The sequence below is a fragment of the Hydra viridissima genome, unplaced genomic scaffold, assembly GCF_058129835.1.
Source record: "Hydra viridissima isolate aposymbiotic clone 2 unplaced genomic scaffold, HvirCarnegie_v1 scaffold_12, whole genome shotgun sequence".
Taxonomy (NCBI): domain Eukaryota; kingdom Metazoa; phylum Cnidaria; class Hydrozoa; order Anthoathecata; family Hydridae; genus Hydra; species Hydra viridissima.
Genome location: NW_028324311.1, coordinates 10,048,306 through 10,062,163, shown reverse-complemented (window position 1 = coordinate 10,062,163; position 13,858 = coordinate 10,048,306). Strand labels below are relative to the sequence as shown.

General features: G+C 37.8%; 1 protein-coding gene across 1 annotated transcript; it reads right to left on the bottom strand.

Annotated features, from left to right (window-relative positions):
- Positions 1-8,945: 8,945 nt before the first annotated feature.
- On the bottom strand, positions 8,946-9,791 carry LOC149881176 (uncharacterized). The gene has a single exon (XM_090067947.1). The coding sequence runs from the start codon at positions 9,789-9,791 to the stop codon at positions 8,946-8,948; it is 846 nt and encodes a 281-aa protein (XP_089924073.1).
- Positions 9,792-13,858: the final 4,067 nt, after the last annotated feature.

Genomic DNA, 13,858 nt, shown 5'->3' with positions numbered 1-13,858 from the left:
GAATAATTTCCAACGTTAATTTCTCCGTCTGTAAATATTCGAATGAAAACATTTCCAGGAAAGTTTCCACTGAGAGCCAACCATAACCTTCTTAGAACACCAGGTCCGTCCGAGTAAGTGAAAACTGTTGTCGTGGCGGCTGATGCTACCGTTTGCGATTTTAATCCTAAGGACGAAAAACTTGAATTTGGAACAAGCCCTAAAAAGTTGGATTTTTGTAACAAAACGTCTGCGTAACTTTTTGTCGCGGCGTCTTGCGCATTTGTCGGTTCGTTCAAATTGATCGCTTTGTGAAAATTTAAATCCAAGTCCGCAGCTCCAATTACCGTTCCAGTTCCTCCTCCTGTCGAATGCGTGTCCACGTAATTTTTTGTGGCGGCGTCGTGCGAGTTGGTTGGTTCTGCCAGGTTGATGATTTTTTGAGAGTTAAAATCAATGTCTGCAGTGATGGTGCTTGATCCATCCGTTTTGATATAAACGTTGCTTGTTGAGTCTGCTATAAGATTTTCTAAATAAGCGCTGAACTCGTTTCTGTTGAATTTGTAAATCATTTTTTAAAAGGGTAAAAATTTTTTTTAATTCGCAAGCGAATCTGTAATCACCAAAGGGTGTTGACAACGTCTTGAAAGCTGTTTCCCTCTTCACATTTTTTCAAGACGTAAAGACACAAGTGACCGCAATAAGACGTGTTTCCAAATTAAACCCTTTCGCTGTTGTAAAAGACAGGCCTTTTTAAATAATCGACGAGTTCGACGAGAGGGGGTTGAGCATAAGAGTCAAAGCTGAACTTTGCGTCTCCGTCTTTGTACCAGCACACCCAATGAAACCCTCCAGTGCTCGAATCCCCCGTGTTGATAATCCCGCATTCTTTTTTTCTCGGTTTTTTTGGCAATATGTCTCTGACAAAAACCCCACGAAAATTTTTTATTTTTAGTTTTTTTGCTGCTTCCATCAATTGAAAATTGGTCAAAGCCACGTTCGGTAAAATAACTCCTTCCACATTGATCATTTTGTTCATTTTTTTAATTTGTTCATTTTTTTATTTTGTTCATTTTTTGTCACTTACCTTTTTTCCCGCATTTTTTTGTCACTTACCTTTTTGTTTCTTCCTCGGGTTCTGCCTCTGGCTCTTCCTAGGGTTCTGCCTCTGTCTCTGGACCGAAAAACTTATCATAATCGATTAAGTTGAAACAAGGTTTATCGACCGAATAAGCGATGCAATCGGGTCTTTTTTTGTAATGACCATAAGCCAACGTGTGTATCCCATCATCCAAAATGATTCTTTTATCATCGTCGGAGCTGAGAGAGGTTTTGTTGATTTCCTCCGTGTAAACGTCATGCAAATGGGATCGGATGACATTCATTTTGTTTAACTTTTCTTTTTTGGTTTCGAGACATTTTTTGTAATCGTTGTGAGTGATGTATTTTTCAACAACATATGTTTTCACCCCCTTGCATTTTTTGCATTTTTTTTCTTGTTTTTCTTGATGTATTTTGTAAGAGTACAATTTTTACCGGAGACTGACAAACTCTTCAATCTGTTTTCCTCCTGTTTCGTCTTTGAACATCCCAATGACCTTTTTGTTTAAACCCACTTTGAGCCCTACGCTTAGAATGGCTGGATGGCTTTTGCTAAAATCGCTCGTGTCGAATTTTTTTTCCACATCGTCGGCAATGTCTTTGTAAAAATCGTCCGTTTTTATTTCATAAACCAGCGAGTCCGTGTCTGTCATTAGAAGCTTTGCGTCACCAGGATATTTTTTTTTGATGTAATCGTAGTGGAACTCGAACATTAAGGTTTTGCTCAAATCCAAAATGGACATCCCCAAATAAATTGGTTTGTTGTAAAAATTTTTTGTCCTTTTCATGTGAATGGCAATCAAGTTTTCATCGAAAATCGTGTGCCTGTCGTAATTTGGTTTAGCCGATAATTTTATTGCCTTTTCCTTTTCTGTCACCAGTCTCACTTCCACTCTTTTTTCAATATTCTCCATTGTTTTTCCAAACACCGAATTGTTCATCAGCTAGAAAAATTCCTTCTCAAACTCGCTGGTGGCTTTTGTTCTCAATTCGGTGTTGAGGTCGATGTACGGTTTAATCCAATCACGTTGCTCAAATTTTATACCTCTGTCTACCTTTGAAATTTTCATTCCCAATCGTTCGTACAATTTCAGGTTTTCGCAGTGAAGGACATAATTTTTTTTGTCGTTTAATTTTGGAACGACCTTATCCACTTTTCCAATTTTCATTCTCTCGGGGGCCAACGGATAATCGTTGTGTTCATCGTGAAGGCTTTCAGGATAATCCAAATCAACCTCCAAAATGCAAGGAACCGATCTCCAATCGGACAGTTCGTCTTCTGTCATCCATTGAAACCGTGAGTGGGAAGAGGTTTGCACATGGCCCATCCGTACAGGTTGTTGGCGTCCAAGTATTGAATGAATTTTGATGTTTGGCTTGGATCGTACGAGTCGCTCATGTATTTGTTGTTTAATTTTCCATGCCGGTTGGAGATCATGCTTATACCTCCACGGGCTCCTTTTTGGATCATTCGAAGCATGTCGGGGTCGCTCAACAATTCCAATTTTATTTTTGTCAGTTTCAAACAAGCGTCCCAAGCCAACCCGGGAGACGTGTAATACCAGGCGGGGTCGAGCTTGTAATGTTTTATGCAAACGTCCCTGAAATTTTCAAAGACATCGGCCAGAATCAAAACGTCAGACACGTTGTACAAATCGTGATAATCTCTGAACGTTTTGCATTGAAACACGTTCCAAACCGTTTGCGCATGCGCATAATCTTCGTCACCTATTTCCTTGTGGTTTAGTTTTGAGAAAAACGCTTCTTTTGGAGGCAATTGCGTTTCGTAAAATTTATCGAATCCATCCACCCAATCGTAAGGGTACACGCCTTTTTTTCGAAGCAAATCGAATTTTTCTCCTTCAAAATATTTTGCGAGGTTTTTGAACTCTTCTGGCTGTAAATTTTTTGACAAAGCATCCAAACCGAAGGAAAGGAATTTAAAACTGTCGATGAACCTCAACTCAATTTTTTTTTCTTTTGTTTTTCCGTCTTTCCCAATGTACTCTCCCACCGTGATTTTTTTCGAGAAGCTGATGTATTTTTCTTCGTTGCATGGGATGCAGGTTATTTCTCCTCCCAATTTTTTGATAAACAAATGGCTGTCGTAGCCTGACAGATTGTGAAAAACGACAGGAACAAATTTTGGGACTTTGTATTTTAAATTGCATTCGTTGTGGGCCGCTCCTCGATATTTTCCAGTAAAATGACAGTGGTCGCGCACCTTTTCTGTATCGAGAATTTTTTCTTCGCAAATGTGACAAACCGTTGCGGATTTGAAACTATTTTCATCGTCCTTTGTGAAGACCATATTTTTTTTTAAGTTTTTTCCAAAAATTTCTTTTATTTCTTTTTCCAAACTTTCGACAAAAAATTGGGCCACGTCTTGGTTCTCGTTTGACGATTCGGAAATTGATGGTTCACCGTCATAAACGTTTTCGTCAAAACATTTGATGTAAAAGGAAAAGGAGCTCGGAACGTGACTTTGAAACTTTTTGGTGTACGACTGGTCTGGGTTTTGTTCGCACGACTGGTCTGGGTTTTGTTCGTACGAGTCCATCGGTTTGACAAAGCTTTCAAAATCCGCGTAAACGATGAATGGAACCCTCATCGACCTTTCTATGTGCCCAAATTTCATGAACGAATTTTTTGGAGGAAGATCCATTCGTGTCGCGCTGTGCTCTCTGCAATAGGTCGAATATTTTGAAAGATCCTCCTCGCTTTTCATCCCCTGCAAGCAATTTCTGCAAAAATATTTTTTTACGTTTCTTTTGGATGCTTGTGATGAAATGAGTCGACTCAGATTTTTTATCAGAAATAATGATTTGTTTTTTCGTCTGAAACAAGCAGCAAATCTATTTCATGCTTTCTGTTCAAGCATTTCGATATTTGCAAAGGGTGTATGGATTTTTTTTCGTACCCGAAAACGTTGACGCTTATTTCTGGATTATTTTTTTCAAATTTTTTGATTTGATCGAGTTTGGTCGGAAAATCAATCCCCTCCCAATTTATTTTTTTCGATTTTTCAATCAAGTCTTTGTCAATCCTTTCTCCGTTTTTTTCTTTCATGTTCAACGCCCTGGTGACACACCACTTGAAACATTTATTGTCTTCGTTCTTCATGTCGATGATTGCTTTTTTGTTTGCCAAAAAGTCGTCGAGAGGGATATACGACCGGCCACCGATGGGTCTGTAATCAATTAAATTGATGTCCATTTTCAAGATGGCGGACATTGTGCAATTTGAGCCCATTTTGTTGTATTTTTCCATGTTTTCCAGGATCTCATCTTTTGCTTTTTCGTAAAATTCTCCCAAATCCGTCGACTCCAAAATAATCCCAGCTTTTGACAAAAAAGGTACAATTCGATGCACCTCCTCTCCCGTAGTAAGGCTGACGCTCTCCATATCGATAGTCAAAACAAGGCTCGCTTTTTTGTTTTTATTCTCTTGAAGAATTTTTATCGCTCCGTCTTTCGCCAAATCTAGAAAGGCAGAAGCATCCTTTTGGTTTCCTTTGACTTGATGCGAAAATTGTTTTGCAACATGCCTAAGCGCGTGATCGGTCAAATGAAAATGAATGAGGGGTTTGTAAACTGCTTCGCGCACAATTGATTTAAGGACAATTGATTTAAGAGAGTCTACTTTTTTTTTCACTTCGTTCCCCACATTGCTCATTGTTCTCTTTACCGACTCTGGAACATACGGATCAACAAACTCAAGCAAGCTGTTGAAACTGTTGACGACCACATTTGTCACAGACGTCGTAAACCATGAAAAAACTCCAGTAGTCAATGTTATAAAACTTTTTCTAGCCTAACGCTAGAAATAACGTAATTACGATGGAAATGTTACGCTACGACTATTTCAGCGTGACGAAGTTTTTCAATGTTATAAATAATTTTCAGCGAATTGCATCGTATCGTAATCTTTTCGTCATTTGTTTCAAGTGTGTCATAAGATTTCAACTCTATGAGTTGAATATTTTAGATGTCTGTGATTCAAAATGGCGGACAAAACAACAAGGTTTTTGGTCTTGCAATAACAATAACAATAACAATTTATAAATTGAAAAGGTAATAATTTTTAAAAATTTTATTTAATTATCTAACATTATAGATAAATGTTTAACACTTCATCTTTTATACCAACTAAATCTTAAACTTATATTTTTTTAATTCATAATGTTTTGGTTGAATATAGACTTTTCCAATATGTATGTGACTTTCTAATAAGTTCTTGATTCGGGTTGACCCTCCAAAAGTTGAACCTGAGCCTCAAGCCAAGCTTGAGCTTGACAATTTTAGCCTGTTGATCATGATTGATTCTGATTTCAAAATTACTTGTTACGGACTTATTTCTAAAATTCAAATTTCCCTAATCTAAAAAAATTTTCAATATTCAAAAATTTAATTCACTGAAATGAGAGCCCCCATACTTTCATTCAAAATTTTACTTCAAATTTTGCCCCCTCCTCCTCCCTTGATTGGCTTGGGCCCTGCTTTGGGAAATACTGGAATAATTTAATGCCACCGCCTGATGTCGTCAAACTAATTGGGAATTCAAAATCGGTAGTTAAAAATAGACAATTTCTAAGTCTTAAAATATTTTTATTTTTCATTAAAGATAATATAATATAAACCAATTATACTTTTACCTTAAATCTCAAATGGCAAAGAATAAACTTTGTTTTATTAGTATTATCTTCTGTTAAAAAAGTTAGAGGACGCCACTTACCTTCTAACACTTAATCAAAACAAAAAAAAACATATAGATATTGCACAGCGCCATATATCATTACGACAAAAATTTGAACTAACGCTGGACTTTTTGTCGTACAGTTTTGAGCGTGAATTACGATGCTTCCAGCGTAAGTTACGCCAAAAAAGTTTTATGTAATCGATTTTTTTGTTTTTACGCTAGAAACTGCGTAAATCACGAGCGTAACACGTTTATAACATTGACTACAAGAGTCATCACAGGAGACGAATCTGGAACAGGATCGTCAAAGATATAACGTGACGGCTCTGGAACAGTTGCAACGGCAAAACGCGGAGCAGGATCCGGTCTCGAAACTGGGCTTTGAGCAATCGAACGAGGAGCAGGAACAATTGACCTCGCATCTGTCGTCCGTCTACGAGATACAGGATGAGGACCAATGGCAGGTCTTGTTGTTTTTATTGCCTCAACGAGCTGTTCCCTGGTCATTTTTGAAAAACCTTTTATCGCTCGGTCTTTTGCCTGACTTTTCAATGTTGCCATTGAAACTTTTTTTTCTTTGACAGTTTTGCTTTCCATTTTTTTATTGCCAAGTAAATTATTTAACTCAAAATCAATTTTTTTGGTTTTTCCGATTTTTTCGGTCTTGCTGATTTTTCGTATTTTGTTTTCCATTTTTATTATGCCAAGAAAAATTTTTTTTTTCTTTTTTTCCGAGAATTTTTTCAATTCTTTTTTCCGAGAATTGAAAAATTTTTTTTTCGGACTTGGATTTTTTTTTTCATTTTTTCGGACTTGGAGTTTTTTTTCTGTTTTCGAGTTTTTCTGAACCTTAAATGTCAATCCTTATTCCATTTTCCACTTTTCCATCTCGACGCTCCAAATATCTCCAGCCATGCCCAGTCTTTTTCATCGCCTTGTAAAGGGATCCGTATTCAACAACCTCCCCTGTTTCAACGTTGGTTGTTTTCACAGACACAGGTTTTTTTCGAATCGAACCAAGCCTCTCGTATTTTGGATCGATCGGTTTTTTCGCATTTTCCGTTTGCGTTTTTATATCTTTTTTCGGTCGACCCACCTGTCTGCATTCTTTTGCACCTTCCAAAAGCGAATCTTTGCTTACGAGATTGTTCTCAACCGCAATCATCATCAAGGTCAACAAATTGTTTGAGGTTTTTGTGACACCATTTTCTCTCAGCAAATTTTTCAGATAATTTTTTGTTAGTCTCATGTTTTATTTTAAAAAGAAAAAAATTTTTTAAATCAATTTTTGTCAAGAATCTCATGACGCCTAATAAACAGCGTTCATGTTGGTTCCGTCTGAAGCAAATTGGATCAATTTGTCGGAAATGATCACTGCGAAAATAACGGTGCTTTCGGGTACTGCCGTTCGGAACTTTAGGTTGACAACAAATTCGGCCGTTTCGGAAACAAATCTTTCCTTTTGCTTGCTGATGTCGACAAAAAACAACGGAAACAAATTTTTATATTCAAGCAGAGACAAACCTGATTGACAAACAAGCTCGTTTGTGCCGTAATATTTTTCGTCAAAAGTGAACGCGTCGGAATGGGCCATAACCCCTTTCTTTTCTCCAAAATTCAAGTCGTAATTGTAGTTTGGATATTTAATCCCATTGACTGTCACAAAAAAATTGTTGACATCGCAATGATCGAATACGGCTGGATTTGCGGTTTGACTGGAACCTCTGTTTGTCTGAAGACCAAGCACAATATATCTCGGAACGCTTTTGTCAGTGATTCTCCCAAGGGTCCATGTGAATTCTGTTAGACCAGCGGGAATGGCTTGCCCTTCGACTTTGCTTGCTTTTAAGCCACTGGAACGGTGATTTTCTTTGCCATTAGATTCAAAAATTCGGATTTTTTCAAAACATCCAGCTCAATTCGAGGCATGAAAAGTCGGAATTTTTTGATGTCGATCATTCCTGTACCAACAGTCCCCGCTCTGTAAATGGCGTCGTCGTATTCTTTTTTTGTAAAGGTGATCGTGTGTCTGAATCCGTAAACGGCTTTGTCGTATGTTTCGCAAAAGCCAAAAATGTGTTTTAAAGGCACCCTAAAAGAAAATGCACCAATGGATGTGGTGTCTGCAAACAAGTGGTCTCGCCTGACGATGAACCCCGCGTTTCCAGTTGCGTTTGAGGTGTCTTTATACCACATTTGTTTCAAACCATCGGCAAGCTGAAAACCGAAAGGATATTTTAGCAATCCAAGCATGGTTGTTCCCTGTCCTGGATACATGACTCTTTCCACTTGCTGTCCTGATAAGTCGTAAGTGACATCACTGAACAAATACATGATGGCGTTGTTCACCAAGGCAATTTGGTCTGCTGCCGCGTAAGCAGTTCCGTCCGCTTTTTTAAGAACTCCTTCGACGAGGATGTAAGCCTCAGACGGAAGTGTCTGCACAGACTGGCAATCAATCTCAAAAACGATTGATCCTGAAGAATTTAAATCGAGGTTTGTTGGAAGGTACTCGAAAAAATCAACTTTTTCAATGCCTTTGTCGTAGACAGGCATTTCGTCAATTATTAATCTGTCGCTGTTTATCATTTTTTAAAATGAGAAAAAAAAATTTTTATGTCATTTTTGATTCGTCAAAAAAATCACGCAATCAAAAGCCCGCTACCCATTTTGAAAAGATTTTGTATTCTGGAAGCGTTCTTTTTTGTCATTTTCCTTTTTGCTTGAATGGACGAACCAAACATTTTTTTATGCAGCTCTTCCATCGGATTAATAGATGCATAATGATTCACCTTTGCCGCTTCGTTCAAAATCGTGTTGACCAATTGGTTTGGATTAAGCGTCCCTGTCTTGGCGTAAACTTTTTCAATCGCTTTTTTCCCTTTGTCGATGGCAACGTCTCTGGCGGTTGATATGGCAGAAGAGGCCAATTCTTTTCCTGCAGATCTGGCGGCGGTGATCGCTTCTCTTCCAATTTCGCTTGCTGCTGCTTTCCTCAATAAATGAAGAGATGACTTTGATGCGTTTGATGCTATCATTCTCCTCAAAAAATTTTTAAACGTGTCAACGATCCCTCCTCCTCCTACAACGTTCTTTTTTAAATATCTTCTGTTGTTCACAATGAGCATTTTTTTTAAAATGAGAAAATATTTTTTTTAATTCGTGTTTCACGACTCGATGTATTTTTGAATCGATCGGTATTCCTCTTTGTTTATTTCCTCCTGCCTCAAAAGCTCGTCACAAATGGCAACAGCTTCGTTTCTCGATGCGATATTTTCAGCATGACCAGCAGCGATGCTCAAACTAAGCCTTTGAACAAGCGCATTTGGATCGCTCGGAAGAATGATCACTCCGCCACCTTTTGTTCCCCTCGTTTTTGTATAATTTTTTTCCCAAAATTTTGAAACAATATTCTCCCACTTTTTACTTCTCGAAGCTTTTGGTATGGTTGGTTTCCCTTCTCTCTCCATTGCATGCGTTTCGACCAGTATTTTTTCATAATTTTTCAAGTCCTCGTTTGTTACCTTTGTCATATCAGGTCTGGATCTTGTGATCAGCTCCCAAAAACCTAAAGTACCCTCATACTTTTCTCCATCAATAATGATGTCATTATTTTCGATAAAAATTTCTTTGTCTCTAATAAACATTTTTCCGCGTTCTTTTGCGTGGATTCCAAACACTCTGTCTGCAACAGCTGCTTTGGCTGCGTATTTTGACAAATAATCAAAAGCAGTATTTCCAACATTCATTTTTTCAAAAGACGTCTCGCTTTCTGGGTAAGTCAAAGCCAGTGGAGTGTTTCCATCCTCTTTGTATGCGATGCTCTTTATCTCGTTTTTCACTTTTTCGTTGCTCTCGATCAACGGTTGAAAAAACTTTGACAGATCAGTCTGATAATTTGCATTGGAAACGTTCCGGTTGAGGCTCTCATTGTAAAGCTTCTCCCTGTTGGCCATGTAATTTTTTACAATCTCATCTCTCTTTTTTGGGTCTTGTATTTTAAAGAACTCCATTTTTTAAAATACGGAGAATAAAAACTTAAACAAAAAACGAAAACTCGTTTGCGTCTGCGTTCATTTTCCTTTTTAATAAAGGTTGTTAAATGCTTGAATGGCTTCTTCTCTTCCTTTTTGAATCAACGACTCTTTGGTCAATTCGTCAATGCAGCTTTTTGTTTTTGTTCGGATTTCTTCGGTCATGGTTTTAAATTTTTGAAGCTCGCTGAGGATTAGTTCGTATTCGGAATCGCTCACAAACCCGTCCATGAGCGATTTTGAAATGTGATCGCTAATCGTGTTCAATTTTGACTCGGAAAGAACCTTTATTTTTTCGTGCTTCTCAGCCTTCAACAACATTTTTTTGTTTTGATGGTTTCCGAAAATGGACAAAGCCCCTAATCCAATTGCAACCCCCTCGAATGCAATCGAAACTGGAGTGGCAACGACGGTTGACAAAAGTGTAATGGCTGTAATCCCCAAACCAATGCACAACGTTTGCAACCCGTCGTCTGCAAAACGAATAATTTTTGCCACTCGATGGTACTTTTTGCTCAAAGCCATTCTTTTCACTTTTTCATCCTCCATTTCTTTTTGGATCTCACCTATTTTTTGAAGACGATAAGCATCATCGGTTGGTGCTGTTGGAAGAACTGGATAAACTTTCTCAGTGTTTTTTATTATCTCCATCTTTTTAACAAAGACAGATTTTTTTAATTCGAATCGATGTGATTTATTTTGCAAAGCATTTCGCCTTTTTTGACAATGACGTCATTAACACTGTTGTTGGTTATATCCAAAACGATGTCTTCCACAGGCTCAGAAAAAATGGCATCGTTTTTGTTAAAGTTTAATTTTTCGCTGATCGATTCCATCAAAGTGACAACTGCAATGCCTCTGAATAGATTAAGTCCAACGGACAACGATATTGTTGTATTAGAAAGAGCAGCAAATTTTATGTCTTTTTGAGCAAAAATCTCGTGTTGCGCATTTATGTTAAAACAGTTTGGGTGATCCAATTTTTTTTTCGTAACAATAATATTTTGGGATGTCTTTTTTTGCATGTTTTTGATTATCTCCACCAAATTTTCCAGCTCTTTGATTCTTTCCCCAAATTTTCTAAATTTTTGGTTCGATCCGACTCTTTGAATCGCTCCAACTCTTTTATCCTCTCATCCATGTGTCCCAAATACATTTTCGAGATCTCCAAACTCGAATCGACATGTTTTTCTGCCGAGGAAACGTTTTTATAAAACTTGTGAGGGGCATGCAATTTTTATATGAAAAGAAAATGTTTTAACTCATTTTATTTTCATTTTTTTTCTTCGTGTTTTTCACATTTCTTCGTCATCTTAAGCGTTGACGTCGGCTCCGTTTTGCAAAAGCAATTCAATCACTTTGTCGTTACCGTTTAAGTAAAACGGGTTGCCTTTATCTCGCGCGTTGACATCGGCTCCGTTTTGAGATGCTAAGTACAACGGCGTCCGGTTGTCTTTATCTCGCGCGTTGACATCGGCTCCGTTTTGCAAGAGCAATTGAACAACTTTAAAATGACCGTTTTTAGAGGCGATGTGCAGTGGCGTTTGCATTTCGTCGTCGCGAGCGTCAACATTTACCCCGTTTTGCAACAAAAATTCGACTGCTTTTACATTACCGTAATAAGAGGTTGAGTGCAACAACCTCCATTGTGCAACGCTTGGTGCATTTACATCAGCTCCGTTTCGCAACAAATATTTGACAACGTTAAGTCACCAACTTCCGGTGACCAGCTCAATAACGTACATTCGTTTTCAATCGTCATCTTTTTTATATGAAAAGAAAATGTTTTAACTCATTTTATTTTCATTTTTTTCTTAGTGTTTTCACATTTCTTCGTCAAATTCCATTTCTCCCAAATCCAAATCGTCACCCATGATGCTTTGAACTGAAGGTGCATTTTTTGCAATGACCACTTCGGGAATCCTAACCTGAATGGACTCGATCTGAGCTCCGACAAAAACACCTTCAATTTTCAAAGATGCAACTGCGTAGCACTTTTGTCTGACATATCCCAAAGGATCTGCTTTTACCATCTTTTTGTTCTCCTTTTTGAAAAACAAAGAAGAAACCTCAATGTTTTTTTCACTTTTCTTTGTAAACAATTTTCCGAAAAAAATGGGCGCTGCATGCGGATTATCTGATTTGTTTTTAAAAATGGACAGATCCTCTGTCGTTATTTTTTTCGTTCTTCCTCCTTTTTTCAAAGTAAGAATCATTTCCTTGACTTTTTCGCGAAGAAAGTTTGATATTTTTTCAGTCACCTCGATAAACTTTTTTTCTTTTTCGCTCATTCCGTTTTTTTCGTTGAAACCGAGAAAGGACATGGAATATCCCTCCAGCTCGTTTGTTCTAAAACTGCAGTTCTCAAACACACCCAGAGAAAACAAAACGGGGGTTCTTAGAATAAAAGGACCTTTTCCAGAGGGGTACTCATTAAAAAGCGGAATCTTTTGGTATTGAATTGGTTTGGTTGCGGAATAAATCTCTCCAACCGATAGCTTGCTGTCGTCAAAATTTTCAATCGTCACGAAATTCATCTTTTTAAAAAGAAAAGAAAATTTTTTATATCATTTTTTCAAACGGATCAATTCTTTATTGTCCACCCATGAGTTGAACGAGTCTGGGTATCCTTTCCATTTGACCAGTGATTTGCTTTTTGTTCTGCGAATTATTTTTTCAATTCTGAATATGCTCTGATCCGTCTTTTGCATCTCCTGCTCGTAAAAAGTTCCTTGAATGTCTTCACCGTTGATGTCGGTAACCTTGTACGTGGGTGGATCCGTTCGCTGAACTTTTGATACGGTAAAAACCTCCTCGGTCCATCTCGGCGTGTACCCTTTTTCAAAATTGGTCTTCTTTTTTGTGATCCTCACTTTGTCGCCCATTAAAAATTTTGGTTCTGGTCTTTCTTTTTGCATCTTTCCATTCAGGTTCATCCAGACCTTATTTTTATTTTTTTCCTCGCTGGCTTCAATTGGAGTCATTTTTATGGACGAGCGCTTTGTGCTGTTGTAATTTTTTACCATTTCGTCCAAAACGTCAATGTATTTATTGGTGCTGTTGGCTGAAAAATATTTAAACATTTTTTCTTTCATCGTTCTGTTCCATCGCTCGACGACACAGCTTTTTTCCTCGTTTTCAGTGGAATATAATTGAACACCCAGAGCTTTCACGTGCTTGTTGTAAAACTCTTTTCCTTTGTCCACCCACATTTTGGCACACTTTCTTTTTTCAAAAATTTTTTTCAACGCTTCAGCCACTTCAAGACCCGTTTTGCTTTTCAACGGAACGATCCACCCATACTTTGAAAACACGTCGATCACCATGAGCAACCAAATCGACAGCCCATATTTCATCGATGTCGTTCACAAACACTTTTCTTTTTTTAAAATGGCGAATGACTGGTTTGTGAAGCTCCTCTGCAAGCTGATCCGTCCATTTTAAACTTGAAAAAAATTTTTTTTTTTTTTTGCAGAGACACCCAATCCAAATTTGGCTTTGGCTTTGATGATGGGTGTGATAAGCTTTCTTTCGTTTATTTCTTTTTGAGTGGGGTTTGGAATGGAGTTCATTTCTTCAAGCATCATTTGGTCTGCCAAATTTCTGCTTTGAACGTCGTTTAAATATTTATAGGCTAAATCGTGGTGGTACGCTGCATTGTCCACTCGGTCCACCGGTTTGCTCCACTCTTGGTACATGTCGGTGGATGTGAGCCTTTTGTCCAGGTTTGTGCCAGGTCCTGCAAAATTCATTCCTGGAATATGCATTTCTCCTGGAAATTTTACCCACGGAAGCTTTATTTTTTTTGAAAAATTGTTGATCGATTCGACCAAGTCACCCCCTTTTGTTGAAGATGATCCATTGAGCGCATGCGTAGAAACAAACGTGCATTTGGTCGTTCCACAAGAGTCGCAAGTCCCTTTGATCATGTTTCTATTGTTTTTTGTCCTCTCGTTTCTCAAATGGATCGTTTCTGTTTTCCTTTTACATTTGGCGCAGTACATTTTTTTTATTTTAAATAATTATTTTTATATTAAAAAAATGGA